The sequence below is a fragment of the Paroedura picta genome, chromosome 3 (assembly GCF_049243985.1).
Source record: "Paroedura picta isolate Pp20150507F chromosome 3, Ppicta_v3.0, whole genome shotgun sequence".
In the NCBI taxonomy this organism is placed as follows: domain Eukaryota; kingdom Metazoa; phylum Chordata; class Lepidosauria; order Squamata; family Gekkonidae; genus Paroedura; species Paroedura picta.
The window spans coordinates 2,520,657-2,547,886 of record NC_135371.1 but is presented as its reverse complement, the minus strand read 5'-3'; the positions used below and the strand labels follow the sequence as shown (position 1 = coordinate 2,547,886).

The 27,230-nt window shown below is 49.3% G+C and overlaps 3 protein-coding genes across 4 annotated transcripts; all 3 read right to left on the bottom strand.

Annotated features, from left to right (window-relative positions):
* Positions 1-82: 82 nt before the first annotated feature.
* On the bottom strand, positions 83-19,574 carry LOC143834152 (uncharacterized). The gene is made up of 8 exons (XM_077330757.1): positions 19,516-19,574; positions 17,257-17,739; positions 16,609-16,732; positions 16,079-16,149; positions 15,771-15,897; positions 14,530-14,649; positions 12,444-14,181; positions 83-2,779 (listed from the first exon to the last, which is right to left on the bottom strand). Exons 2-8 carry the CDS (start codon positions 17,659-17,661, stop codon positions 1,312-1,314), a joined length of 4,053 nt encoding a protein of 1,350 aa, XP_077186872.1. The 5' UTR covers positions 17,662-17,739; positions 19,516-19,574; the 3' UTR covers positions 83-1,311.
* LOC143834102 (zinc finger protein 446-like) lies at positions 2,888-9,456 on the bottom strand. 2 transcript variants are annotated; one of them, XM_077330695.1, is made up of 7 exons: positions 9,391-9,456; positions 7,050-7,532; positions 6,031-6,133; positions 5,484-5,554; positions 5,176-5,302; positions 3,453-3,568; positions 2,888-3,086 (listed from the first exon to the last, which is right to left on the bottom strand). In XM_077330695.1, the coding sequence occupies exons 2-7, from the start codon at positions 7,452-7,454 to the stop codon at positions 3,036-3,038; spliced, it is 873 nt and encodes a 290-aa protein (XP_077186810.1). In that variant the 5' UTR covers positions 7,455-7,532; positions 9,391-9,456; the 3' UTR covers positions 2,888-3,035. The 2 variants fall into 2 exon arrangements, with proteins under 2 accessions (XP_077186810.1, XP_077186811.1); XM_077330696.1 differs by having other exon boundaries at positions 2,917-3,089.
* Positions 19,575-20,147: 573 nt separating the features above from the next.
* Positions 20,148-26,396, bottom strand: LOC143834055 (uncharacterized). The gene is given in 5 exon segments (XM_077330610.1): positions 20,148-22,685; positions 22,688-23,563; positions 24,306-24,420; positions 24,684-25,127; positions 26,276-26,396. Coding segments are annotated over 4 exon segments (1,551 nt in total). The 5' UTR covers positions 25,098-25,127; positions 26,276-26,396; the 3' UTR covers positions 20,148-22,539.
* Positions 26,397-27,230: the final 834 nt, after the last annotated feature.

Here is a 27,230-nt window from a genome sequence, read left to right as displayed (position 1 = left end):
ACAGAAGAAAAAAAACTGTGTCTTTTGAAATGGGGGGGGGGCATCTTGCTAAATACACAATTGAAAGAAGATATGATACACAAACTTTTGACATGTTTAATGAAGCCCGACTAAAAAAAAACCCCACCACAAAGCACAGAAAATACAAAATCTGATTTACCGGATTTTTTAATGAGCTACAGTCCTTTCTTGACTGAGCTTTGTTTCCCCTGATTCATAAAGATAATCGAGAGTTGCCAACTGCCTGGATGAAAAAAGTGTTCTCTCCCAATAACAGAGGCATTATGGGAAATTATTTATACCTTTAGATGTCCATTTCTACCCACGCTTTTTGTAAGGCTGGGTCCCCCCCCCCTTTTTTTCAGGCCTTTTAGCAACCCTAATGCAGGTACTCTTCCAAATTAGTGAGATTAAATTTCTCACCCTGCTACATAAACACATGATCACCAAGAAGAAATTAAGGAGGAGCTTTGAGGAGTCAGGGAGGAAAGATCATTTCTGGCGGGGTGGGGGGTGGGGGGGAGATCAGAAAGGGAAGAGGGAATATTCCCAATTTTCTCAGGGAGAATCAAGGTGGGTGGAAAAGACAATTAAGACTTGGTAATTTGTATCCCAAAAGGTTGACCTTTCACCTCCATGGATGTACTGGAAGATATTGGGCGGTATGACCTGTTAGAACGTACTGTTGTTGGATCGGAGGTGGACAAGCTTTTCCTTTCACCCCAACACTTGGCCACCTTAAGAAGACCCTCATCAGAAGCAGCTATAGCAGGGGTAGCCAAACTGTGGCTGTCCAGATGTCCATGGACTACAATTCCCATGAGCCCCTGCCAGAAACAACACTGAATATTTATGAGGTTCCTCCCCCATGTGGACTCCTGCAGGCTAAAGGAGACGGGGGCTGGTCTTTAATCTCCTTCAACCTGCAGAGCCCGCCCTTGTTTTCTTCTCTGAGTAATATGAGGGCTTCAAACATGGCTAAGCCGCCTTCCACATTCAATTTCTTCCTGATTAGGGTAAGATTTCTATGTATTTTCAAGCAATCTATAAAAGTTTATATAGTGTCAATAGTTTACGTGGTCCGTTCTTGCCTTTTCGATGTGAATCATAGAATCAAAGAGTTGTAAGGGACCTCCTGGGTTATCTAGTCCAACCCCCTGCACCATGCAGGACACCACAACTCTATCGCTGACACTGTAACCTGCTACCCACTTAAATCTTCACAGCATTGAAAAGGATTCACCTCTGTGCAGACAGTCACATGCTGTTGAAGACGACCACTGAACTGCAACCACTTTCCATATTCAGCATTCAAAAGGTTTCTCCCGTGTGAGTTCTCTGGTGCCGTAGAAGATGGCTACTCAACCTGAAATTCTTTCCACACTGGGAGCATTCAAAAGGCTTCTCCCCCATGTGCGTTCTCTGATGCTGTTGAAGATTCCACCTCTCACTGAATTTCTTTCCACACTCTGAGCATTCAAAAGGTTTCTCTCCTGTGTGGGTTCTCTGATGCCTCTGTAGATGGCCACTTGACCTGAATCTCTTTCCACATACTGAGCACTCAAAAGGTTTCTCCCCTGTGTGAGTTCTTTCGTGCAGTTGAAGAGTGCCACTGTTACTAAATCTCTTTCTACAGACTGAGCATTCAAAAGGTTTCTCCCCAGTATGGGTTCTCTGATGCTGTTGAAGTGAGCTATTCCAACTGAATCTCTTTCCACACTCTGAGCATTCAAAAGGTTTCTCTCCTGTGTGGGTTATCAGATGCTTGTGAAGATTGCCACTCAAACTGAATCTCTTTCCACATTCTGAGCATCCAAAAGGCTTCTCCCCTGTGTGGGTTCTTTGGTGTAGCTGAAGAGAGCTACTTTGAGTGAATCTCTTTCTACACACTGAACATTCAAAAGGTTTCTCCCCAGTGTGGGTTCTCTGATGCTGCTGAAAAGAGCTACTCCAGCTGAATCTCTTTCCACACTCTGAGCATTCAAATGGTTTCTCTCCTGTGTGGGTTCCCTGATGCCTATGTAGATGGCCACTTGACCTGAATCTCTTTCCACATACTGAGCACTCGAAAGGTTTCTCCCCTGTGTGGGTTCTTTCGTGCAGTTGAAGAGTGCCACTGTTACTAAATCTCTTTCTACAGACTGAGCATTTCTCCCCAGTATGGGTTCTCTGATGCTGTTGAAGTGAGCTATTCCAACTGAATTTCTTTCCACACTCACAGCATTCAAATGGTTTCTCACCTGTGTGCGTTCTTTGGTGCAGTTGAAGATTGGAACTCCTACTGAATTTCTTTCCACACTCTGAGCAATCAAAAGGTTTCTCCCCTGTGTGGGTTCTTTGATGCTGTTGCAGATTGCAACTCAATCTGAACCTCTTTCCACACTCACAGCATTCAAATGGTTTCTCTCCTGTGTGGCTTCTTTGGTGCAGTTGAAGAGCACTGCTCTGACTGAATGTCTTTCCACACAGTGAGCATCCAAAGGGTTTCTCTGCTGTGTGAGTTCTCTGATGCTGATGAAGATTGCAGCTCTGACTGAATCTCTTTCCACACTCTGAGCATGCAAAAGGTTTCTCCCCTGTGTGGGTTCTTTGGTGTAGTTGAAGAGTGCTATTCTGACTGAAGTTCTTTCTACAAACTGAGCATTCAAAAGGCTTCTCACCCGTGTGGGTCCTTTGATGAAGTTGCAGACTGCAACTGAACTTCTTTCCACAATCAAAGCATTTGAAAGGCTTTTCCCCTGTGTGAATTCTCTGATGCTCTTTAAGATTCCCCCTCTCACTGAATTTCTTTCCACACTCTGAACATTCAACAGGTTTCTCGCTTCTGTGTATTCTTTGGTGCACAAGGAGCTGTGATCTGTTTTTAAAGTATTTTCCACACTGAATGGATTTACTGGCCTTCTTTATCTTGTACTTCGGAAAATTCACACTATGATTTCTTCCACATCGTGTCTCAACCATACGGCCACGTTTATTTCCTTTCGTTCTGCCTCGATTCTGGAAGTTTTTTCCGAAGTGTTCATTTTTAACTCTATCTAGGATTTGCTGGTCAAGTTCCTCACCCTCCAAATTCCTCTGATTATCCCCTACTGAAATACATACAAAGATCACCATTAGCACCAGAGAGGGCGGGTAAGGTACAAAATCATCTATGTGACGGCAGCAGGAAAGGACTGGTGGCCCTTTGGCCTTGTCCAGCTTTGCTGCTTTTAACCACCACTCCCCCTTTCCCCCCCAAAATCTAGTATTTAAGGATACCTGACCACCCTTGTCCAGAAGGACTTTCTGACCCTCCAGATTTCAGACCCCCAGAAGGCCTCCCTCCCTCCCTCCCTCCCTCCCTCCCTCCCAGCAGGCTGAATAATTGCAGCAAACATAGCTCAAATGCAATCAGAAATCCCCCATGGCCATTCCTTGCCTGTTCCCTTGACATAACCAGGAAGGAGACTCACGCTCAGGCAGCTCCCTTGGGAAGGAAATAGCCTCTTCAGATCCTCCTGAGAAACCTTCCAGCCTTTCTGTGGATGCAAGACCATTGTTTGTTGCCACCAAAGTCCTTCTAATACTTCTGCCTTTTTTTGCACAGAGAGAGAGAGAGAGAGAGAGAGAGAGAGAGAGAGAGAGAGAGAGAATTCTTATATGAGGAAAGAGAGAAATTAATGAGTAAAAATTCTTATAGAACTATGGTCAAAACCAAAGCCCACAATCTGAACCAGTACAAGGCGGATGGATCTCGGAGGCCAAGAACCGTAGTTCCCCTCAAGGGTTATTGTGATTATTAAGTGGCCTATTTTGAGATGCAGGGATCTGTGACTTGGGTCTCCCTGCAGCTAATATCCATCTCTTTCTCAAGGCCAGATTCAAGTTCTCCAGAATGTGATAACTAGGGTCATGCGCAGCGTCCGAATCGGCCACTAAAGGCTGCCGCAGCCAGCCCCTCCCCCTCCCTCCCCCCCCCACGGTGAGGCGCTGGCTGTGGATGCCTGGAGCGGCTGGTTTGGATGCCGCCATGCACAGCCCAAGTGATAACTGCCTAAATGTGAGAACTTGTATGCAGTTGTGTAACCAGGAGGAAGGAGGGGTTATTAGGGGTCTGGCAGCCTCTGGAAAATTCCATCAAGGAGGATCTTTGTTTGGGTCGTTAGGATGACCCGACCCTAGAGAGGAAGAAAGTACAGGCATATGGGTACAGACCAGAGGGAAGCCGTATTAACTTTATACTCATGCCATGCTTTGATATTTTCGGCTTTCATCATCATGAATACTTTCACGTAGGCTACAGCTGGAATACTTATGCTGCAGGAGGTACCATCTAATACCAGGTCTTTTGTATATTACGAGCCGTAAGGGAGTGGCGGGCAATAAATCGAAAGATAATAATAATAATATTAGATAGAACAGCTTTTTTTGTTTTGTTTTTCTGTTGCTGAGCCGTAGAAACTGTGCTGTTTAGTGGTGTCTTGTTTTAACATCCTTAATAAAGTTTTATATTTTTTTTAAAGGGTAAGCTTTACTTGTATGCTCGCTCCTCGTGAAGCCCAGCTTTAAAGGTAAAGGTAAAGGTACCCCCTGTGCAAGCACCGAGTCATGGCTGACCCTTGGGGTGACGCCCTCCAGCGTTTTCAAGGCAGACTCAATACGGGGTGGTTTGCCAGTGCCTTCCCCAGTCATTACCGTTTACCCCCCAGCAAGCAAGCTGGGTACTCATTTTACCGACCTCGGAAGGATGGAAGGCTGAGTCGACCTTGAGCCGGCTGCTGGGATCGAACCCCCAGCCTCATGGGCAAAGCTTTCAGACGGCTGCCTTACCACTCTGCGCCACAAGAAGCCACTGAACCGGGTGCTATTCAGGTGGAAAGAGGAGTGACCCAGGAGGGCCCAGGCTTGGGTTCTTGACAGGATCCTTTCCGTGTCACCGGCAGAGCAGGCCCTGGGGGAGGGTGTGTGGTAAAGGTTGGCAACAGAGAAACAAGGATCTGGCCCCTTCCGGAGTCTTTCTGAGAGGCTCTTCTCTCCTTCTCTGGCTCGGGTGATCGGCACAACTCTGGCCCCAGATGCCCCTGGGCAAGTAGCAAGGCAGGAGCCAAAACACTGTGCTGCTATTCAATATTTTGACTCATGGCTCATCCCAATGGCAGCAATTTGTGCATTTGGGCACCGATGAAAAATCCTTACCCAGAGAGGCCACGATCCCATAGTTCTCCAGCATGACTTCCCTGAAGAGAGCTCTCTGGCCCGGATCCAAGAGGGCCCACTCGGCCTCGGTGAAGGACACGGACACCTCCTCAAAAGAAAATGGAAACTGAGAAGGAAAGCAGAGATCGTGTCTGGCAGAGATTGCAGACTGGGAGGGAGTAGTCTGGGGGGGTACAGGATGGGCGACGCTCAGAGCCTCTCTTGTCAAGACACTTTGTGGAAACTATAGGAGCAAAGCCCCCTGAGGCAGGAGGGGACCCCACGTTCCCCCTGCTCATCTCCCTCACCTGGACTGGAGGTGCAGCAGCTGTTTCCACACTTCTGGAAAGATGGTGGCTCAACAGCATCTCTCCGCTGCCTGTTAGTGAGACAAGGGAGGAAGGAAGGGGGCTTGCCATGACATCCTAGCCCATTCATTGGCTTGTTCCTGCCCCCTTCCCAGGAGTCTGACACCTGGCCCTGTATACATGCAACAAATTCTTTCTTTTCACAAGGTGCTCTGAGTGGCAGAAGAGATGCACAAGGAGCCTTGTAAGCCGGAAGAAAACAACAAGTTGGTTTTATACCCCACTTTTCACTGCCCGAAGGAGTCTCAAAGCGGCTTACAACCGCCTCGTAGAAGGAAGGAGAGTTATTAATATTGTGTTTAATGGCAGGAATGGCCTTCAACAAATCTGTGAAACCTCCTTTCAGAGGAATCGCAGTTGCTATTGAGTGCCGCAAATTAACTCTGTGTTGTGTGAAGAAGTATTTAATGCTTATCCTGCCCTGCCCTCTCTATCCATCAGATTCAAGGGGCTGCCCCAAACACACCCAGGCACTGTGAGTCCTTACCACAGGAGGAGGCCTCTTCGGTCTGAGCCCTCTGCCCTGGCTCCAAGGAGGCGTCTTCTGCCTCAGAGACTGTGGCTTCTGTCTTCACGGATGGGGCCCACATCTGAAGAAGAAGAGTTGGTTTTTATACCCTTCTCACTGTCCAAGGGAGTCTCAAAGCACCTGCTTCCCCCTGCTCCCTCCTCAGAACACCACCTATATACCCTGGACCTGTTTGTATTGTTGCACTGTTGCATTGTTTATTGGTTATACTACTATACTGTTATATGTTCACAATTATCACTTATTATTGCACGGTTATTCAAATGTTTCATAGACTCTTCCATGTATTGTTCTTATGTTATTATGTAAACTGCCCTGAGCCCCCGGGGAGGGCGGTAAATAAATAAAATAAAATAAAATAAAATAAAATAAAATAAAATAAAATAAAATAAAATAAAATAAAATAAAATAAAATAAAATAAAATAAAATAAAATAAAATAAAATAAAATAAAATAAAATAAAATAAAATAAAATAAAATAAAATAAAATAAAATAAAATAAAATAAAATAAAATAAAATCACCTTCCCTTCCTCTCCTCACAACAGACACCCTGCGAGGGAGGTGAGGCTGAGAGAGCTCTGACAGGACTGCTCATCAGAACAGCTTTCTCAGTGCTGTGGCGAGATCAAGGTCACCCAGCTGGCTGCATGGGGGAGATTCAAACTCAGCTCTCTATATGAGAAGATGCTGCCACCGTTCCTAACCACTGCCCCAAGCTGGCTCTCCAGCAGTGAGGGAGACGGTTAAGAGATGGAATGGAAAAGAGGCCAAGGAATGGGTCCACCCCACTCCCAGACCCGGCACCCTTTTCTCAGCTGATCTGGAGAGAGAAGAAATTCTACAGTAGATGAGGCTGAAGGAGGAGGCTGTTAAATTCCCCCTTTAGATGATGGATGAATATCTCTCAGGAAAACTTTAGGGTAAGATCAGATTTTGTTCCTTGAATTGGAGATACCTGGAGGGAAACCCCCTCACCTGCTCTGCCTGCCTCTTCTCCTCCGCCTGGCTGAGGAGGAAGCCTTCGGCCAGGGCCACCGCCTGGGAGCTGCTCTCCGGCCCGCATCCTCTCACCCAGCCCTGCATCTCCTGGGGCAGGAGGGCCAGGAACTGCTCCAGGGTCACCCGGTCCAGCATCTGCTGCTTGGTGTGCCTCTCCGGCTCCAGCCAGCGGCTGCAGAGTCCGTGGAGCCGGCTGCAAACCTCTCGGGGCCCCTCGGCCTCCTGGTAGCGGAAGTGCCGGAAGTGTTGGCACCGTCCGTCTGAGATTGCAGTGGCCTGATAAGGGATACCTGGCACGGGGCTTTCCCAGAATTCAGCTCTGCTCCCAGTTTTGGTGGGATGGCGGCCAGTTCCAGGTTCTGCTGGGTTCTGCTCTTTCATTTCTTTCTCCTCCTCTCAGCTGGCGTCCGACTGCGTAAAGATGCCTTTCGTCAAACTGCCATGAAGGGAGGCTTCGATCTGGGGGGAAGGAGAGACACGGATGGAAAAGCAAAATGAATCGAGATGCACCTCCGAACCTCACAACCCTTCTTATGCTCAGGAGACACACAAGAATCGCCCTGGGGGGAGATCAGAACCAAAGTGCTCCCTGCAGCTTTTAGACCAGGTTTAATCTCATTTGTCTGCATTACAATCTAAGCTGTTTTAGGTATGTCTCCACAGTTCTTTGGGAAGGTTAAGTGTCTCTGCTTGGCTCTTTAAGGGAGTTAGAAAAGCTTAGCTTCTCACTAGGTGGACTCAGTGTGTCCTGGTGGCGAATTCTTAAGGCAGGGGTAGTCAAACTGTGGCTCTCCAGATGTCCTGGACTACAATTCCCATGAGCCCCACGGACATCTGGAGAGCCACAGTTTGGCTACCCCTGTATGCATCTCTGTGGCAGGCCTGGATGGTTAAGCAATAGCTCTGCCTTAGGGGAAGGGACTGATATGGGTCTGCAAAAAACGACAGGCTAAGATTTGGCTGCAGAATGTCGAGGTGCAGAAATGCTCCCTCTGGGCATCTGTGGGGATTTCTCTGGTTTCCACCCTTGCTCCGCTCTGCCAGCATATTTGTCATTAAGCAAATAATAAGAAGCCACCAGAAGGCCTCAGAGCTTTCTCCTTCCAAGGGAACCTACCCAAGGAAACGGTATCCCTTAGAATGCCTTTCTCCTCCAAGAAGCAGAGCAAATCTCACAGCTTCCTCCTGGTCCCTGTATTCCATCTCACCCAGGAGAAGCACACTTTCCCAGAGTCCAGACGGTTTTGGGGTCAAGTCTCAACCCAGCCCTGGAAAAACTAGATGGGTTACCAAGCCTGACAGGAGATCCCCCCTCCCCGAAGGACTGCTGGGGTGAGGAGGGGCTGGAGGAGACACCAAACTCTGTACGCACAAGACCGGCAACTCCAGGTTGCGGAATTCCTGGAAATCTGGGCCTGGAGTGTGGGGAAAGCAGCATAGAAAGGCATAAGGACGACTCTCCACAGCAGCCATTTTAAGGCTAACAAGATTTGAGGTTGTTCTGTCATGGGAATGTTCTGTTTTTCTTTTCTTACACTTTTTATATCCATCGAAAGCAGGGGTAGTCGACCTGTGGTCCTCCAGATGTTCATGGACTACCATTCCCATGAGCCCCTGCCAGCATTTGCTGGCAGGGGCTCATGGGGATGGTAGTCCATGAACATCTGGAGGACCACAGGTCGACTACCCCTGATCTAAAGATTAAAAAGAAAGATTTGTGGTTGGGCACGGGCTTTCCAGAGACGCCGCTCACTCCTTCGCCTTCCGAAATATCTGAAGGGGATGATGAGCGACCCCCCAAAGCCCCTCACCTGCCACTAATCTTAGACTCAAACGAGTAGCCAGGTCGGTCTGATTTTATTGCACCACTAAACCTTGTTAGTCTTTTAGGTGCTCCTGGGCTTTTCCGCTGCTCCAGGCAGGCAAACACGGCTCGACCAAGAGATGCGTGCATCGCACCTTCCTTGGACTGAAAGACGTTATTGCCCCTCCCGACACAAGACTGGTGCCTAAGAGCGTTGCCAACCTCCAGGCGGGGCCTGAAGCCCCCTCCCCCCAATTGCAACCTACCTCCAGCAGACAGAGGTCAGCTCCCCTGGAGAAGAGGGCTGCCTTGGAGGGAGGACTCTGGCCTGGCTCTGGTCCCCCAAACTGGCCTTTCCCTTCATGCACGCGCACTCCCGCACCCCTTTCAAACGTGCAGGGACTGGGCATCCGGGAGTTGGCAACCCTGTGCAAAGCGTGGCTGCGCCTCCTCTCCGCCTCCCTCCCTCCTGAGATCTCGCCGTTTAACCCTTCATGCCTCAGGAAGGCTTACCTGGTCCCGCTGCACATCCCAAATCCGTTCCCTTCCCGCTCGCCCGCCCAATCCGGAGCAACCCCCCCCCCCGCCTCTCTAGCAAAGGGCTCTGTGGCCGCTTAACCCTTGCAGTGCTGCAGGCCAGGCGGAAAGGCCTCCTTGCCCCCCCCCCCCGCCGCCCCCTTTTTTCATGCTCCGGAGTCGGGAGATGTTTTTGCTTGGGCGAAAGGGCAGAAATTGGAGGCACGATTCTAAGGTGACCGGATTGCCCCACTTTTGGAGGGACCTCTGGGGACATCTGGCAAATTGTACTTATGTTGAAATTAAAATATACTATTTTTGCGTTCTGTGCGTCCTATGCAACTTTTTGTTGCTCCATATAGACCACATTTTTAATCAAGACCCCCCCCCCAAACCGGTCAGTGGTGTCCCGCTTTACCAGGGTTAAAATCTGGTCACCTCACATTATTCCCATATAATTTAGGATAGCAGCTGCAAGAATATTGTGGGCGCAGGCCTGGAAAAATGAGAAGATACTACAATCGAAGGCTGGATATTAAAATTAAGAGAATTTGCTGAAATGGCAAAACACACGGCATAGATTGGAACCCTCATAGATTTATTTATTTGATCCCCCGCCCTCTCTTGCTGTCATCCGGACAAAAGGAATCTGCTAGCTGAAGGGTTTATGGATTCAAGGAGGGAATGTTGAATACCGTGTAGATGAGTTTACATAGAAATGTTGACTAACTCTCTACGTTTAAGCTACAATAAGATATCTTAAAGCAGGGGTGGACAGGCTGTAGTTCTCCAGATATCCTTGGACTACAATTCCCATGAGCGCCTGCATGTGCTAGCAGGGCATCATGGGAACTGTAGTCCATGGACATCGAGAGCCACAGTTCGACCACCCCTGTCTTAAAGTATCTTGTTAGGTATAATGAATGACGGCCTGATTAATTGCATGTTATATACATTTCATATGACTGTTCCTTCTGTTGTCCTCCAGGAAAGGCTCCAAATGGAACACCAAGGCAGGCCACCCTCCTAGAGGTCAACAAGGACCATCCTGAAGGGTGGGGGGCCCAGGAAGCAAGATGATTTCCGTGGATGGCTAACCCTTCTCCCTTGTGGCGGAAGTAGCTTTTGGAAGGAGGGATCTCCCAACTGCACTGGCTCCAGATTGGAGATCAAGTCAGGCTCAAGGTTCTTACTTTCAAAACCCTAAATGGCCTGGGACCCTATATCCACGGGATCGCCTCTTCCCCCTATGCCCCCAGAAGGCGTTAAGACCAAGTGGTCAAAACCTGCTCTGGGTCCCCAGCCCCAACGAAATAAGACTGTCTTAACCAGGGCCAGAGCTTTTCCTAGCATGGTGGAGTGCTTAAGAGTGGTACCTTCTAATCTAGCTTCGATGGTAATTCCAATACCTTTGCTGCATGGCAAAACTCTCTGCACTTTGACAACTGATTTTTTTTTTCTTCTCCTAAGAACAAGCTCCTACTTCCGTGGTGAAAAAGACTTCTGGCCCCACCTCTGTTGTCAGCAGCAGATCCACCTCTCTGTTCCCTCCCACAGGGAGCTCCTTTCTCCTAGGGAATTTTGGGAAGAAGTCCTTTCCCCCCACCGTCCAGGTCCCTGCTTCCTGGCTAGGCCAACGGGCATCTGAAAAGAGGGGAGCCAGTGATTAGCCACCCCTCCCTTCTCTCCACAGCACAGAAGAAAAAAACCTGTGTCTTTTGAAATGGGGGGGGGCATCTTGCTAAATACACAATTGAAAGAAGACATGACACACAAATTTTTGACATATTTAATGAAGCTCGACTAAAAAAAACCCACCACAAAGCACAGAAAATACAAAATCTGATTTACCAGATTTTTTAATGAGCTACAGTCCTTTCTTGACTGAGCTTTGTTTCCTCTGATTCATAAAGATAATCGAGAGTTGCCAACTGCCTGGATGAAAAAAGTGTTCTCTCCCAATAACAGAGGCATTATGGGAAATTATTTATATCTTTAGATGTCCATTTCTACCCACGCTTTTTGTAAGGCTGGGTCCCACCCCCCTTTTTTTCAGGCCTTTTAGCAACCTTAATGCAGGTACTCTTCCAAATTAGTGAGATGAAATTTCTCACCCTGCTACATAAACACATGATCTCCAAGAAGAAATTAAGGAGGAGCTTTGAGGAGTCGGGGAGGAAAGATCATTTCTGGCGGGGTGGGGGGGAGATCAGTAAAGGAAGAGGGAATATTCTCAATTTTCTCAGGGAGAATCAAGGTGGGTGGAAAAGACAATTAAGACTTGGTAATTTGTATCCCAAAAGGTTGACCTTTCACCTCCATGGATGTACTGGAAGATATTGGGCGGTATGACCTGTTAGAACGTACTGTTGTTGGATCGGAAGTGGACAAGCTTTTCCTTTCACCCCAACACTTGGCCACCTTAAGAAGACCCTCATCAGAAGCAGCTATAGAAGGGGTAGCCAAACTGTGGCTGTCCAGATGTCCATGGACTACAATTCCCATGAGCCCCTGCCAGAAACAACACTGAATATTTATGAGGTTCCTCCCCCATGTGGACTCCTGCAGGCTAAAGGAGACAGGGGCTGGTCTTTAATCTCCTTCAACCTGCAGAGCCCGCCCTTGTTTTCTTCTCTGAGTAATATGAGGGCTTCAAACATGGCTAAGCCGCCTTCCACATTCCATTTCTTCCTGATTAGGGTAAGATTTCTATGTATTTTCAAGCAATCTATAAAAGTTTATATAGTGTCAATAGTTTACGTGGTCCGTTCTTGCCTTTTCGATGTGAATCATAGAATCAAAGAGTTGTAAGGGACCTCCTGGGTTATCTAGTCCAACCCCCTGCACCATGCAGGACACTACAACTCTATCGCTGACACTGTAACCTGCTACCCTCTTAAATCTTCACAGCATTGAAAAGGTTTCACCTCTGTGCAGACAGTCACATGCTGTTGAAGATGACCACTGAACTGCAACCACTTTCCATATTCAGCATTCAAAAGGTTTCTCCCGTGTGAGTTCTCTGGTGCCGTAGAAGATGGCTACTCAACCTGAAATTCTTTCCACACTGTGAGCATTCAAAAGGCTTCGCCCCCATGTGCGTTCTCTGATGCTGTTGAAGATTTCCCCTCTCACTGAATTTCTTTCCACACTCTGAGCATTCAAAAGGTTTTTCTCCCGTGTGACTTCTCTGATGCCGTAGAAGATGGCTACTCAAACTGAATCTCTTTCCACACTCCGAGCATTCAAAAGGCTTTTCCCCTGTGTGTGTTCTTTGGTGTAGCTGAAGAGAGCTACTTTGAGTGAATCTCTTTCTACACACTGAACATTCAAAAGGTTTCTCCCCAGTGTGGGTTCTCTGATGCTGCTGAAAAGAGCTACTCCAACTGAATCTCTTTCCACACTCTGAACATTCAAATGGTTTCTCTCCTGTGTGGGTTCTCTGATGCCGCTGTAGATGGCCACTTGACCTGAATCTCTTTCCACATACTGAGCACTCGAAAGGTTTCTCCCCTGTGTGGGTTCTTTCGTGCAGTTGAAGAGTGCCACTGTTACTAAATCTCTTTCTACACACTGAGCATTCAAAAGGTTTCTCCCCGGTATGGGTTCTCTGATGCTGCTGAAGTGAGCTATTCCAACTGAATCTCTTTCCACACTCTGAGCATTCAAATGGTTTCTCTCCTGTATGGGTTGTCAGATGCTTGTGAAGATGGCCACTCAAACTGAATCTCTTTCCACATTCTGAGCATCCAAAAGGCTTCTCCCCTGTGTGCGTTCTCTGATGCTGTTGAAGATTCCCCCTCTCACTGAATTTCTTTCCACACTCTGAGCATTCAAAAGGTTTTTCTCCCGTGTGGGTTCTCTGATGCTGCTGAAGATTCCTCCTCTCACTGAATTTCTTTCCACACTCACGGCATTCAAATGGTTTCTCACCTGTGTGGGTTCTTTGGTGCAGTTGAAGATTGGAACTCCTACTGAATTTCTTTCCACACTCTGAGCAATCAAAAGGTTTCTCCCCTGTGTGGGTTCTTTGATGCTGTTGCAGATTGCCACTCAATCTGAACCTCTTTCCACACTCACAGCATTCAAATGGTTTCTCTCCTGTGTGGCTTCTTTGGTGCAGTTGAAGAGCACTGCTCTGACTGAATGTCTTTCCACACAGTGAGCATCCAAAGGGTTTCTCTGCTGTGTGAGTTCTCTGATGCTGATGAAGATTGCAGCTCTGACTGAATCTCTTTCCACACTCTGAGCATGCAAAAGGTTTCTCCCCTGTGTGGGTTCTTTGGTGTAGTTGAAGAGTGCTATTCTGACTGAAGTTCTTTCTACAAACTGAGCATTCAAAAGGCTTCTCACCCGTGTGGGTCCTTTGATGAAGTTGCAGACTGCCACTCCAACTGAACTTCTTTCCACAATCAAAGCATTTGAAAGGCTTTTCCCCTGTGTGAATTCTCTGATGCTCTTTAAGATTCCCCCTCTCACTGAATTTCTTGCCACACTCTGAACATTCAACAGGTTTCTCGCTTCTGTGTATTCTTTGGTGCACAAGGAGCTGTGATCTGTTTTTAAAGTAGTTTCCACACTGAATGGATTTACTGGCCTTCTTTATCTTGTACTTCGGAAAATTCACACTATGATTTCTTCCACGTCGTGTCTCAACCATACGGCCACGTTTATTTCCTTTCGTTCTGCCTCGATTCTGGAAGTTTTTTCCGAAGTGTTCATTTTTAACTCTATCTAGGATTTGCTGGTCAAGTTCCTCACCCTCCAAATTCCTCTGATTATCCTCTGCTGAAATACATACAAAGATCATTAGCACCAGAGAGGGCGGGTAAGGTACAAAATCACCTATGTGACTGCAGCAGGAAAGGACTGGTAGCCCTTTGGCCTTGTCCAGCTTTGCTGCTTTTAACCACCACTCCCCCTTTCCCCCCCAAAATCTAGTATTTAAGGATACCTGACCACCCTTGTCCAGAAGGACTTTCTGACCCTCCAGATTTCAGACCCCCAGAAGGCCTCCCTCCCTCCCTCCCTCCCAGCAGGCTGAATAATTGCACCAAACATAGCTCAAATGCAATCAGAAATCCCCCATGGCCATTCCTTGCCTGCTCCCTTGACATAACCAGGAAGGAGACTCACGCTCAGGCAGCTCCCTTGGGAAGGAAATAGCCTCTTCAGATCCTCCTGAGAAACCTTCCAGCCTTTCTGTGGATGCAAGACCATTGTTTGTTGCCACCAAAGTCCTTCTAATACTTCTGCCTTTTTTTGCACAGAGAGAGAGAGAGAGAGAGAGAGAGAGAGAGAATTCTTATATGAGGAAAGAGAGAAAATCATGAGTAAAAATTCTTATAGAACTATGGTCAAAACCAAAGCCCACAATCTGAACCAGTACAAGGCGGATGGATCTCAGAGGCCAAGAACCGTAGTTCCCCTCAAGGGTTATTGTGATTATTAAGTGGCCTATTTTGAGATGCAGGGATCTGTGACTTGGGTCTCCCTGCAGCTAATATCCATCTCTTTCTCAAGGCCAGATTCAAGTTCTCCAGAATGTGATAACTAGGGTCATGCGCAGCGTCCGAATCGGCCACTAAAGGCTGCCGCAGCCAGCCCCCCCCCCCCCCCGGTGAGGCGCTGGCTGTGGATGCCTGGAGCGGCTGGTTTGGATGCCGCCATGCACAGCCCAAGTGATAACTGGCTAAATGTGAGAACTTGTATGCAGTTGTGTAACCAGGAGGAAGGAGGGGTTATTAGGGGGCTGGCAGCCTCTGGAAAATTCCATCAAGGAGGATCTTTGTTTGGGTTGTTAGGATCACCCGACCCTAGAGAGGAAGAAAGTACAGGCATATGGGTACAGACCAGAGGGAAGCCGTATTAACTTTATACTCATGCCATGCTTTGATATTTTCAGCTTTCATCATCATGAATACTTTCACGTAGGCTACAGCTGGAATACTTATGCTGCAGGAGGTACCATCTAATACCAGGTCTTTTGTATATTAGACAGAACAGCTTTTTTTGTTTTGTTTTTCTGTTGTTGAGCCGTAGAAATTGTGCTGTTTAGTGGTGTCTTGTTTTAACATCCTTAATAAAGTTTTATATTTTTTTAAAGGGTAAGCTTTACTTGTACGCTCGCTCCTTGTGAAGCCACTGAACCGGGTGCTATTCAGGCAGAAAGAGGAGTGACCCAGGAGGACCCAGGCTTGGGTTCTTGACAGGATCCTTTCCGTGTCACCGGCAGAGCAGGCCCTGGGGAAGGCTGTGAGGTAAAGGTTGGCAACAGAGAAACAAGGATCTGGCCCCTTCCAGAGTCAATATTTTGACTCATGGCTCATCCCAATGGCAGCAATTTGTGCATTTGGGCACCTATGAAAAATCCTTACCCAGAGAGGCCACGATCCCATAGTTCTCCAGCATGACTTCCCTGAAGAGAGCTCTCTGGCCCGGATCCAAGAGGGCCCACTCGGCCTCGGTGAAGGACACGGACACCTCCTCAAAGGAAAATGGAAACTGAGAAGGAAAGCAGAGATCGTGTCTGGCAGAGATTGCAGACTGGGAGGGAGTAGTCTGGGGGGGTACAGGATGGGCAACGCTCAGAGCCTCTCTTGTCAAGACACTTTGTGGAAACTATAGGAGCAAAGCCCCCTGAGGCAGGAGGGGACCCCACGTTCCCCCTGCTCATCTCCCTCACCTGGACTGGAGGTGCAGCAGCCGTTTCCACACTTCTGGAAAGATGGTGGCTCAACAGCATCTCTCCGCTGCCTGTTAGTGAGACAAGGGAGGAAGGAAGGGGGCTTGCCATGACATCCTAGCCATTCATTGGCTTGTTCCTGCCCCCTTCCCAGGAGTCTGACACCTGGCCCTGTATACATGCAACAAATTCTTTCTTTTCACAAGGTGCTCTGAGTGGCAGAAGAGATGCACAAGGAGCCTTGTAAGCCGGAAGAAAACAACAAGTTGGTTTTATACCCCACTTTTCACTGCCCGAAGGAGTCTCAAAGCGGCTTACAACCGCCTCGTAGAAGGAAGGAGAGTTATTAATATTGTGTTTAATGGCAGGAATGGCCTTCAACAAATTTGTCAAACCTCCTTTCAGAGGAATCGCAGTTGCTATTGAGTGCCGCAAATTAACTCTGTGTTGTGTGAAGAAGTATTTAATGCTTATCCTGCCCTGCCCTGCCCTCTCTATCCATCAGATTCAAGGGGCTGCCCCAAACACACCCAGGCACTGTGAGTCCCTACCACAGGAGGAGGCCTCTTCGGTCTGAGCCCTCTGCCCTGGCTCCAAGGAGGCGTCTTCTGCCTCAGAGACTGTGGCTTCTGTCTTCACGGATGGGGCCCACATCTGAAGAAGAAGAGTTGGTTTTTATACCCTTCTCACTGTCCAAGGGAGTCTCAAAGCAGCTTAAAATCACCTTCCCTTCCTCTCCTCACAACAGACACCCTGCGAGGGAGGTGAGGCTGAGAGAGCTCTGACAGGACTGCTCATCAGAACAGCTTTCTCAGTGCTGTGGCAAGATCAAGGTCACCCAGCTGGCTGCATGGGGGAGATTCAAACTCAGCTCTCTATATGAGAAGATGCTGCCACCGTTCCTAACCACTGCCCCAAGCTGGCTCTCCAGCAGTGAGGGAGACGGTTAAGAGATGGAATGGAAAAGAGGCCAAGGAATGGGTCCACCCCACTCCCAGACCCGGCACCCTTTTCTCAGCTGATCTGGAGAGAGAAGAAATTCTACAGTAGATGAGGCTGAAGGAGGAGGCTGTTAAATTCCCCCTTTGGATGATGGATGAATATCTCAGAGGGAAACTTTAGGGTAAGATCAGATTTTGTTCCTTGAATTGGAGATACCTCTAGGGAAACCCCCTCACCTGCTCTGCCTGCCTCCTCTCCTCCACCTGGCTCAGGAGGAAGCCTTCGGCCAGGGCCACCGCCTGGGAGCTGCTCTCCGGCCCGCATCCTCTCACCCAGCCCTGCATCTCCCGGGGCAGGAGGGCCAGGAACTGCTCCAGGATCACCAGGTCCAGGATCTGCTGCTTGGTGTGCCTCTCTGGCTCCAGCCAGCGGTTGCAGAGTCCGTGGAGCCGGCTGCAAACCTCTCGGGGCCCATCGGCCTCCTGGTAGCGGAAGTGCCGGAAGTGTTGGCACCGTCCGTCTGAGATTGCAGTGGCCTGATAAGGGATACCTGGCACGGAGCTTTCCCAGAATTCAGCACTGCTCCCAGTTTTGGTGGGATGGCGGCCAGTTCCAGGTTCTGCTGGGTTCTGCTCTTTCATTTCTTTCTCCTCCTCTCAGCTGGCGTCCGACTGCGTAAAGATGCCTTTCGTCAAACTGCCATGAAGGGAGGCTTCGATCTGGGGGGAAGGAGAGACACGGATGGAGAAGTAAAATGAATTGAGATGCACCACCGAACCTCACAACCCTTCTTATGCTCAGGAGACACACAAGAATCGCCCTGGGGGGAGATCAGAACCAAAGTGCTCCCTGCAGCTTTTAGACCAGGTTTAATCTCATTTGTCTATATTACAATTTAAGCTGTTTTAGCTATGTCTACATAGTTCTTTGGGACGGTTAAGTGTCTCTGCTTGGCTCTTTAAGGGAGTTAGAAAAGCTTAGCTTCTCACTAGGTGGACTCAGTGTGTCCCAGAGGCGAATTCTTAAGGTAAACCCCAAAAAGGAGACGAGGGACTGGTGACCCCTTAAGCCAGGGGTAGCCAAACTGTGGCTCTCCAGATGTCCTGGACTACAATTCCCATGAGCCCCACGGACATCTGGAGAGCCACAGTTTGGCTACCCCTGTATGCATCTCTTTGGCAGGCCTGAAGGGTTAAACAATAGCTCTGCCTTAGGGGAAGGAACAGATGTGTCTGCAAAAAACGACAGGCTAAGATTTGGCTGAGAATGTCAAGGTGCAGAAATGCTCCCTCTGGGCATCTGTGGTGGGGTAGGGCGACTCTGTGGGGATTTCTCTGGTTTCCACCCTTGCTCCGCTCTGCCAGCATATTTGTCATTAAGCAAATAATAAGAAGCCACCAGAAGGCCTCAGAGCTTTCTCCTTCCAAGGGAACCTACCCAAGGAAACGGTATCCCTTAGAATGCCTTTCTCCTCCAAGAAGCAGAGCAAATCTCATAGCTTCCTCCTGGTCCCTGTATTCCATCTCACCCAGGAGAAGCACACTTTCCCAGAGTCCAGACGGTTTTGGGGTCAAGTCTCAACCCAGCCCTGGAAAAACTAGATGGGTTACCAAGCCTGACAGGAGATCCCCCCTCCCTGTAGGACTGCTGGGGTGAGGAGGGGCTGGAGGAGACACCAAACTCGGTATGCACACGACCGGCAACTCCAGGTTGCGGAATTCCTGGAAATCTGGGCCTGGAGTGTGGGGAGAGCAGCGTAGAAAGGCATAAGGATGACTCTCCACAGCAGCCATTTTAAGGACGAATGCTGGCAGGGGCTCATGGGGATGGTAGTGCATGAACATCTGGAGGACCACAGGTCGACTACCCCTGATCTAAAGATTAAAAAGAAAGATTTGTGGTTGGGCACGGGCTTTCCAGAGTCGCCGCTCACTCCTTTGCCTTCCGAAATATCTGAAGGTGATGATGAGCGACTCCCCAAAGCCCCTCACCTGCCACTAATCTTAGACTCAAATGAGTAGCCAGGTCGGTCTGATTTTATTGCACCACTAAACCTTGTTAGTCTTTAAGGTGCTCCTGGGCTTTTCCGCTGCTCCAGGCAGACAAACACGGCTTGACCGGGATGCGTGCATCGCACCTTCCTTGGACTGAAAGACGTTATTGCCCCTCCAGACACAAAACTGGTGCCTAAGAGCTTTGCCAACCTCCAGGCGGGGCCTGAAGCCCCCTCCCCCCAATTGCAACCTACCTCCAGCAGACAGAGGTCAGCTCCCCTGGAGAAGAGGGCTGCCTTGGAGGGAGGACTCTGGCCTGGCTCTGGTCCCCCAAACTGGCCTTTCCCTTCATGCACGCGCACTCCCGCACCCCTTTCAAACGTGCAGGGACTGGGCATCCGGGAGTTGGCAACCCTGTGCAAAGCGTGGCTGCGCCTCCTCTCCGCCTCCCTCCCTCCTGAGATCTCGCCGTTTAACCCTTCATGCCTCAGGAAGGCTTACCTGGTCCCGCTGCACATCCCAAATCCGTTCCCTTCCCGCTCGCCCGCCCAATCCGGAGCAACCCCCCCCCCCCGCCTCTCTAGCAAAGGGCTCTGTGGCCGCTTAACCCTTGCAGTGCTGCAGGCCAGGCGGAAAGGCCTCCTTGCCCCCCCCCCCCGCCGCCCCCTTTTTTCATGCTCCGGAGTCGGGAGATGTTTTTGCTTGGGCGAAAGGGCAGAAATTGGAGGCACGATTCTAAGGTGACCGGATTGCCCCACTTTTGGAGGGACCTCTGGGGACATCTGGCAAATTGTACTTATGTTGAAATTAAAATATATATATATATATTACAATACTATTTTTGCGTTCTGTGCGTCCTATGCAACTTTTTGTTGCTCCATATCGACCACATTTTTAATCAAGACCCCCCCCCCCCCAAACCGGTCAGTGGTGTCCCGCTTTACCAGGGTTAAAATCTGGTCACCTCACATTATTCCCATATAATATAGGATAGCAGCTGCAAGAATATTGTGGGCGCAGGCCTGGAAAAATGAGAAGATACTACAATCGAAGGCTGGATATTAAAATTAAGAGAATTTGCTGAAATGGCAAAACACACGGCATAGATTGGAACCCTCATAGATTTATTTATTTGATCCCCCGCCCTCTCTTGCTGTCATCCGGACAAAAGGAACCTGCTAGCTGAAGGGTTTATGGATTCAAGGAGGGAATGTTGAATACCGTGTAGATGAGTTTACATAGAAATGTTGAATAACTCTCTACGTTTAAGCTACAATAAGATATCTTAAAGTAGGGGTGGCCAGGCTGTAGTTCTCCAGATATCCTTGGACTACAATTCCATGAGCGCCTGCATGTGCTAGCAGGGCCTCATGGGAACTGTAGTCCATGGACATCGAGAGCCACAGTTCGACCACCCCTGTCTTAAAGTATCTTGTTAGGTATAATGAATGACGGCCTGATTAATTGCATGTTATATACATTTCATATGACTGTTCCTTCTGTTGTCCTCCAGGAAAGGCTCCAAATGGAACACCAAGGCAGGCCACCCTCCTAGAGGTCAACAAGGACCATCCTGAAGGGTGGGGGGCCCAGGAAGCAAGATGATTTCCGTGGATGGCTAACCCTTCTCCCTTGTGGCGGAAGTAGCTTTTGGAAGGAGGGATCTCCCAACTGCACTGGCTCCAGATTGGAAATCGAGTCAGGCTCAAGGTTCTTACTTTCAAAACCCTAAATGGCCTGGGACCCTATATCCACGGGATCGCCTCTTCCCCCTACGCCCCCAGAAGGCATTAAGACCAAGTGGTCAAAACCTGCTCTGGGTCCCCAGCCCCAAAGAAATAAGACTGTCTTAACCAGGGCCAGAGCTTTTCCTAGCATGGTGGAGTGCTTAAGAGTGGTTCCTTCTAATCTGGCGATCCGGGTTCGATTCCCCACTCTTCCACAGGCTGGGCCTGTCACAGGTCTGATAATGCTGTTTTCATAGAGCAGTTCGGCACAGCTCTCTCAGCCCCACTTACCTCTCAGGGTGTCTGTTGTAGGGAGAGGAAGGGAAGGGGATCGCAAACCGCTTTGCCTTCTGGTAAAGGGGGGCCTAAAAACCAACTCTTCTTCTTACCCTTTCCCCAGCTTGGTGGAACACTCTTTCGGGTGAGATCAGGGCCCTCCAGGACTGCAAACTGTTCCCCAGGGCCTGTAAGACAGAGCTGTTTCGCAGGCCTGCGGTCCAGGCCAGGAAGGAACACCAAACCTCTGGCTTTCCGCAGGGCCCTGAAAACGGAGCTCTTCCACCAGGCTTATGGTCGAGGCCAGGGCAAAGAGAAGATCTATGGGCCTCCCCAAAGGTGGAATTCCCCACCATATGCCATCGGGGGGGGGGTCATACTCTCCCTGATTCCCCAGCGAGGCGGGTATGCTGGTTGCCGCCAGTTGTTGCATAGTTTTAATTGTTGGTTTTAAGGGAAATAGGGGTTTTAGGGGAGTATATTTTATCCTGTAACCCGCCACGAGCCGGCTTTGCCAAGAGTGGCAGGAAATAAATATAAATATAATAATAATACAATAATAAAAACAGATGCTTGAAAAGCCATCCCAGTAAAATCCATCCAACACTGCCTAGCCCCACTCAGAAACCATTTTCATTGAAGAGGTTCAAAGACAATTTTAAATGCATTTATTCTCCAATTTTATATGCCGCCCCACCCTGAGAGCCCAGGGCAGCTCACAGTATGCCGTATCGTAAAACAATGATTAAAAAATTGTAAACATTTAAAAATAATCCCAATTTTCAACTGATCAAGGTAGGTAAATCCTGTATTGACTTGTTAAAAAAGCGTGTTGTGACCTGCCCTGAGCCGACCAGGGGAGGGTGGGATAGAAAAATAAAACGGACTGGTTTTCACCGGCTGCTGCAGCTCTCTCTTCACAAGTGTATGGAACTACAGCCTGTCAATTATAGTTCTCTTTCGGTGTCCATAAGGACCATCTGATGTGCATCACCTGTCAGAGAAGGGCAGAGCTCTCTGGAACGTCACATTAAGAAGGTGTCTTGGGGTCAGTCTGAGGCAGCTGGGAGCAGTTAGAAACTTAAGCCAGCTGATATAAAGGATCATTATGAACACCCCTAATTAGGGACCTGTTCAGTAGGACAGGCCTTTTAAAATATTCCCCTTTGTGGTTAAGGGGCTCTTATTGTTGTCCTCTATTGTGATGTCTACACCTGTCATATTACACTTTGTGTAGATGGGACTTGCCTCCTATAACAGTTCCTGTTTGTTTACATGTTGTTGTTCCCCATAGTACATTCCCAAGACACTTCTAAATGCTTCTTGGTAGCACAGCTGTTATTGGCAGGAAAGACTGACGCCTGATATCTCCCCTTGAATAAACCTGGATGTATTCATGAAAATTGTTTTGGATCAGTGTTACCTAGAGAGTGCATTCCTTGTGTCAATGAATTATGGAACAAGCTTGTTCCTAGAAAAGCATAATTGAGGATAAAGGAGCATCCTTTTTTGGGAGAAAGTGTTAGTGGCTGCGTTGCAGAGCTCTGAGGTCTGGGTGCAAGGTCAGTGATTCACGTACAGTGGCAGCAAAGAGGGCACCATAGGCCTGCTTGCAGCACAGCACAGTTAGCTTCATGCAAAGGGCTAAGCAGTTACATGGTTTCTCCTTGTGTGAGTTCTTAGATGCAGCTGAAGAGCGCCACTCTGACTAAATCTCTTTCCACACTCTGAGCATTCAAAAGGTTTCTCCCCGGTGTGGGTTCGTAGATGCCGTCGAAGAGCACTACTCCAACAAAATCTCTTTCCACAGTCTGAGCATTCAAAAGGTTTCTCCCCCGTGTGGGATCTTTGATGCTGCTGAAGATTGCCGCTGTGGCTGAACCTCTTTCCACACTCGGAGCATTCAAACGCTTTCTCCTCTGTGTGGGTTCTTTGGTGCAGTTGAAGATTGCCACTCCGACTGAATCTCTTTCCACATTCGGAACATTTGAAAGGTTTCTCCCCCGTGTGGGTTCTGCGATGCAACTGAAGAGCGCCGCTCTGACTGAATCTCTTTCCACACTCTGAGCATTCAAAAGGCTTCTCCCCTGTGTGGATTCTCTGGTGCTGTAGAAGGAGGCGGCTCAGAGCAAACCTCTTACCACACTCGGAGCATTCAAAAGGTTTATCCTCTGTGTGGGTTCTTTGGTGCTGCTTAAGATGTGAAATCTGGCGGAATCTCTTTCCACACTCTGAGCATTCAAAAGGTTCATCCACTCTGTGGATTCTCTGATGAAGTTGAAGATCACTACTATATTGGGTTTGATCTGAGAAGTTCGTTCTGTATTCTGGACACTTGTATGTTTCTGCCCTTGTGTGGATGACATTTTGGAAATCCCCCCCTTGGCAAGGAATGGGTTGATTCCTCTTCTTGGCCACGTGACTTCCTTTCTGCCTCTTATGCCTGCCTGGGTTCCTGATGTTTCCTTTCAAGTCTTCATTCTTGATTTCATCTGGCGATTGATGATGTGGTTCCTCTCCCTCCTCAGTCCTCTGATCATCCTCGGCTGGAATACAGAGAAAAACCTCATTAGGACACAGGAGGGCAGGTAGGGTCCAAAGCTATCTATGTGACTGCAGGAGGAAAGGACTAAAGGCTCTTTGGCCTTCTCCAGCTTGCTGTGTGTCAGGATCTGCCTCTGCAGCTTCCCACCGGGTTTCATTGAGGTCCTGGCCTGGGAACAGATGCCTTCCTTTGCTCTTCTGTGTTATCTCGCTATAAGCTGTGCCTTTGATCTGCAGACTAATTGGCAGAACTGTGTTGACAGGATGGCACCGGAAGACAGAGGGAACTGGCGTATTATCTGGAACTCAGACTTGGATGCTGAAAGTAATGCCTAAGTGATGATCACTCAAATCAAGCTCCTGAATCTCATTTGCCATAGCAGCCCGCCAGATGCCCACATAGAAGCACAGGCACAGAAGAAAAATATTTCCATCCTTATTGGGCTTGAGAAATGTCAGAGCTCTGCTGCCCCAGAAGGTGGAGGCTCCTAGGCTGAATAGCTCTGCCAAGGCTTGTCTACTCCTGCCCCCCCCCCCACAAGCACCTTGTGTTTTATGGAGGGAAGGGGAGATGTGAATATTTCTATTAATGGGAGGAATTGCCCTCCGTGAATGTACCATCACAGCGAGTGGACATTGAGTGCCGGAAGTTGTCTGAGGAGATATGTGATTCCTTTCCTGACCTGAACTCTCTACCCATCACATTCACAGGTGCCCCAACTGCACCCAGGCAGGAGTCCTTACCACAGGAGAGGGTCTCTTGGGCACAATCCTGGGCCTGCACCCGCTGTCCTTGTTCCAAGGAAGCTCCTTCCGCCTCCAAGAATGCAGCTTCTCTCTTCGTGGATGGGGCCCACGTCTGAAACAGCAGAGAGGGAGAGCGGTAAAGACAGAATGGAAAAGACCAAGGAATGGGTCCTGTCCCACCCCCACTCTGCACCCGTCCATCAGCAGTCCTGGGGAGGCATCTGGAGGGATAAAAAATGCTGTATAAGAGGCTGCTGAAGGAAGCTGTTAAATCTCCAATTGGATGACTAATACTTGGACAATTTGGCAGGGAAACTTTAGGATAAGGCCCAAATAAATTTTTGAATTGGACATACCTGAAGAAAACTCCCTCACCTGTTGTGCCTGCCTCTTCTCCTCTGCCTGTCTCAGAAGGAAACTTTCAGCCAGGGCCACCGCCTGGGAGCTGCTCTCTGGCCCACATCCTCTGACCCAGCCCTGCATCTCCCGGGGCAGAATGGCCAGGAACTGCTCCAGGATCACCAGGTCCAGGATCTGCTGCTTGGTGTGCCTCTCCGGCTGCAGCCAGCGGTTGCAAAGTCCGTGGAGCCGGCTGCAAACTTCTCGGGGCCCATCGGCCTCCTGGTAGCGGAACAGTCGGAAACGCTGGCTGTGTTCATTGGTGTCCTTAACTAGGACTTCTGGCACAGAACTTCCCTGGAATTCAACCCCACTCTGAGCTTGGGGGGGACAGGGGCCTTGACTCGGTGCCTTGATGATTCCAGGTCCTTCTGGGTCTTGCTCTTCCATCTCCTCCCCCTTTTCTTGGCTCACCTCTGGCTGTGAAAAAAGGCCTTTACTGGCTTTGCTATGAAGAAGTAGAGCTGTTTATTTGCACCCTGCTTTTCAGTACCTGAAGGAGTCCCAAAACAGTTCCTGGAACTCTTCAGGACATCTGAGCTACCAAAAGGTGAGCTTTGTATTCTTGCTGGTTTCCCAGTACCAAGGGAGCTGAGCGGCAGGGGCGATGCGGCTGCAGGTGGGTACTCAAGCCCACATCTATGACACTCGCTGGTGTGTTTATTCGAGGGGTCCTGCCACTCACAGTGCTCATGTGCCATTTGCTACTCCTGGTCTTTTGTATGTGGGCTGCCAAAGGTGGATAAAAGGGGTGTGTGGCCACAACAGCATAGAATCACAGAGTTGGAAGGGATCTACGGGTCATCTAGCCCAACCTCCTGTACAACGCAGGAAATTCACAACTATCTGCTCACCCACAGTGGCCCCAATTTCATGCCCAGATGATGCTCCCCCCATGCTCTGCCCTTCTCAGGGGAGTCCCCTCATGCGGTGATTGGTGGATGTCGATGGTAATTCCAATACCTTTGCTGCATGGCAAAACTCTCTGCACTTTGGCAACTGATCTTTTTTTTAAGATTTCCCTCTCCTGTGCTGGGCACAACTCAGACACCAGTTGACAGCCCCAGACCCTCAGTAGGAAGGCCTCTGGTCTGGGACGCAGGATGGGGCTGCATCTGATTCCAGTGCAGGCAGGAGCTCCCTTCCCCCTTAAGACCTTTCCTTTAATCCAACCCAACAAAAGGCCTGCTTTTTGCTTGTTTCTTTGCAGATTAAAATGACCAGCAGCAAAATATCAATTGCATACATTTAACCTGTCCTGCACTGAAAGACATCATCACCCCCCCTACACAAAACCTGGTAAGCAAGCCTAACACGGTTGCCAGTCTCCAGGCGGGGCCCGGGGATCCCGCAGAATTGCAACAGAGCTCGGTTCCCCTGGAGACAATGCCTGCTTTGGAGGGAGGGCTCTCTGGCCTGCTTCCCACCTGAGGGTCTCTCCCGAGTCTGTCCCAAAATCTGCAGGCATGTGCCCTCCGGGAGTTGGCATCCCTATGCGAGCCACGGCTGACCCCAGCCTCCCTCCCTTCCGAGATCTCAGCGCTTCCCCCCCCTCCCCCATGACTTACTCCCAAGGAAACCTTCCCGGGATCCGGCTGCCACGCTTTTCCGTGCAATGGTCCGGCTCCCTTCCCCAGCTCAGAGGCGACCCCTCCCAGGAAAGGAACAGGTCCTATTTCCCCCCCCCCTCTGCTCGGCCTCTCTAGCCAACGGCTCTGTGGCCTTAACCCTTTCAGGGCTGCAGAGAAAGGAAAATATGCCCCCCCGTCGGCCCCGCCCTCTAATGCAGCTCAATGGGGCTCCTCTGGAGCAAACTCTGCACGGGGCTGAAGGGGGCTGAAGCCGGATCCGAGCTCCTTAGTCATCCACCTACTATAAGGACCGTACATCTCAGTGTAGGGAGCGGGTTAGACATTAGGGAAGAAGAGTTGGCTTTTATGCCCACAAGGGGCTAACAATCGCCCTCCTTTCCTCTCCCCGCAACGGTGACGGAGGTGAGGCTGAGAGAGCTCTGAGAGAACTGCTCAGTGGGAACAGCTCTATCAGGACTGGGACTGGCCCAAGGTCACCCAGCTGGCTGCCTGTGGAGGAGGAGCAGGGAGTCAAACCCGGCTCTCCACACTCGAGGCCGCCCCTCTTGAACCTCCACAAGGAAATCTCAAATGCCAACATTATTGCACAACCGGAAAAGGTGTACCAACATTTTCACTAACGGTCTGCATTCTTTACATAGCCTCAAAGGCAATATACAATATGAACGATCAACCACAGTAACTCCCACTGTGTGCAATAAATTCAGAGTCCAGGAGCACCTTGAAGACCAACAAAGGTTTATTCGAGGCGTGAGCTTTCGAGTGCAAGCACTCTTCAAGGGGCTCCTGGACCCTGATTGGATCGTGCCCCTTGGGGCCAACCCGGCTGCCCATTTGAATCTAGCCCACCCCGGGGAACAGAGAAGGAAACAGTTGAGATTCCTTTGGGGCGAGTTTATTCTTCTCCTGCTGCGCTTCCCACCAGGGTAGG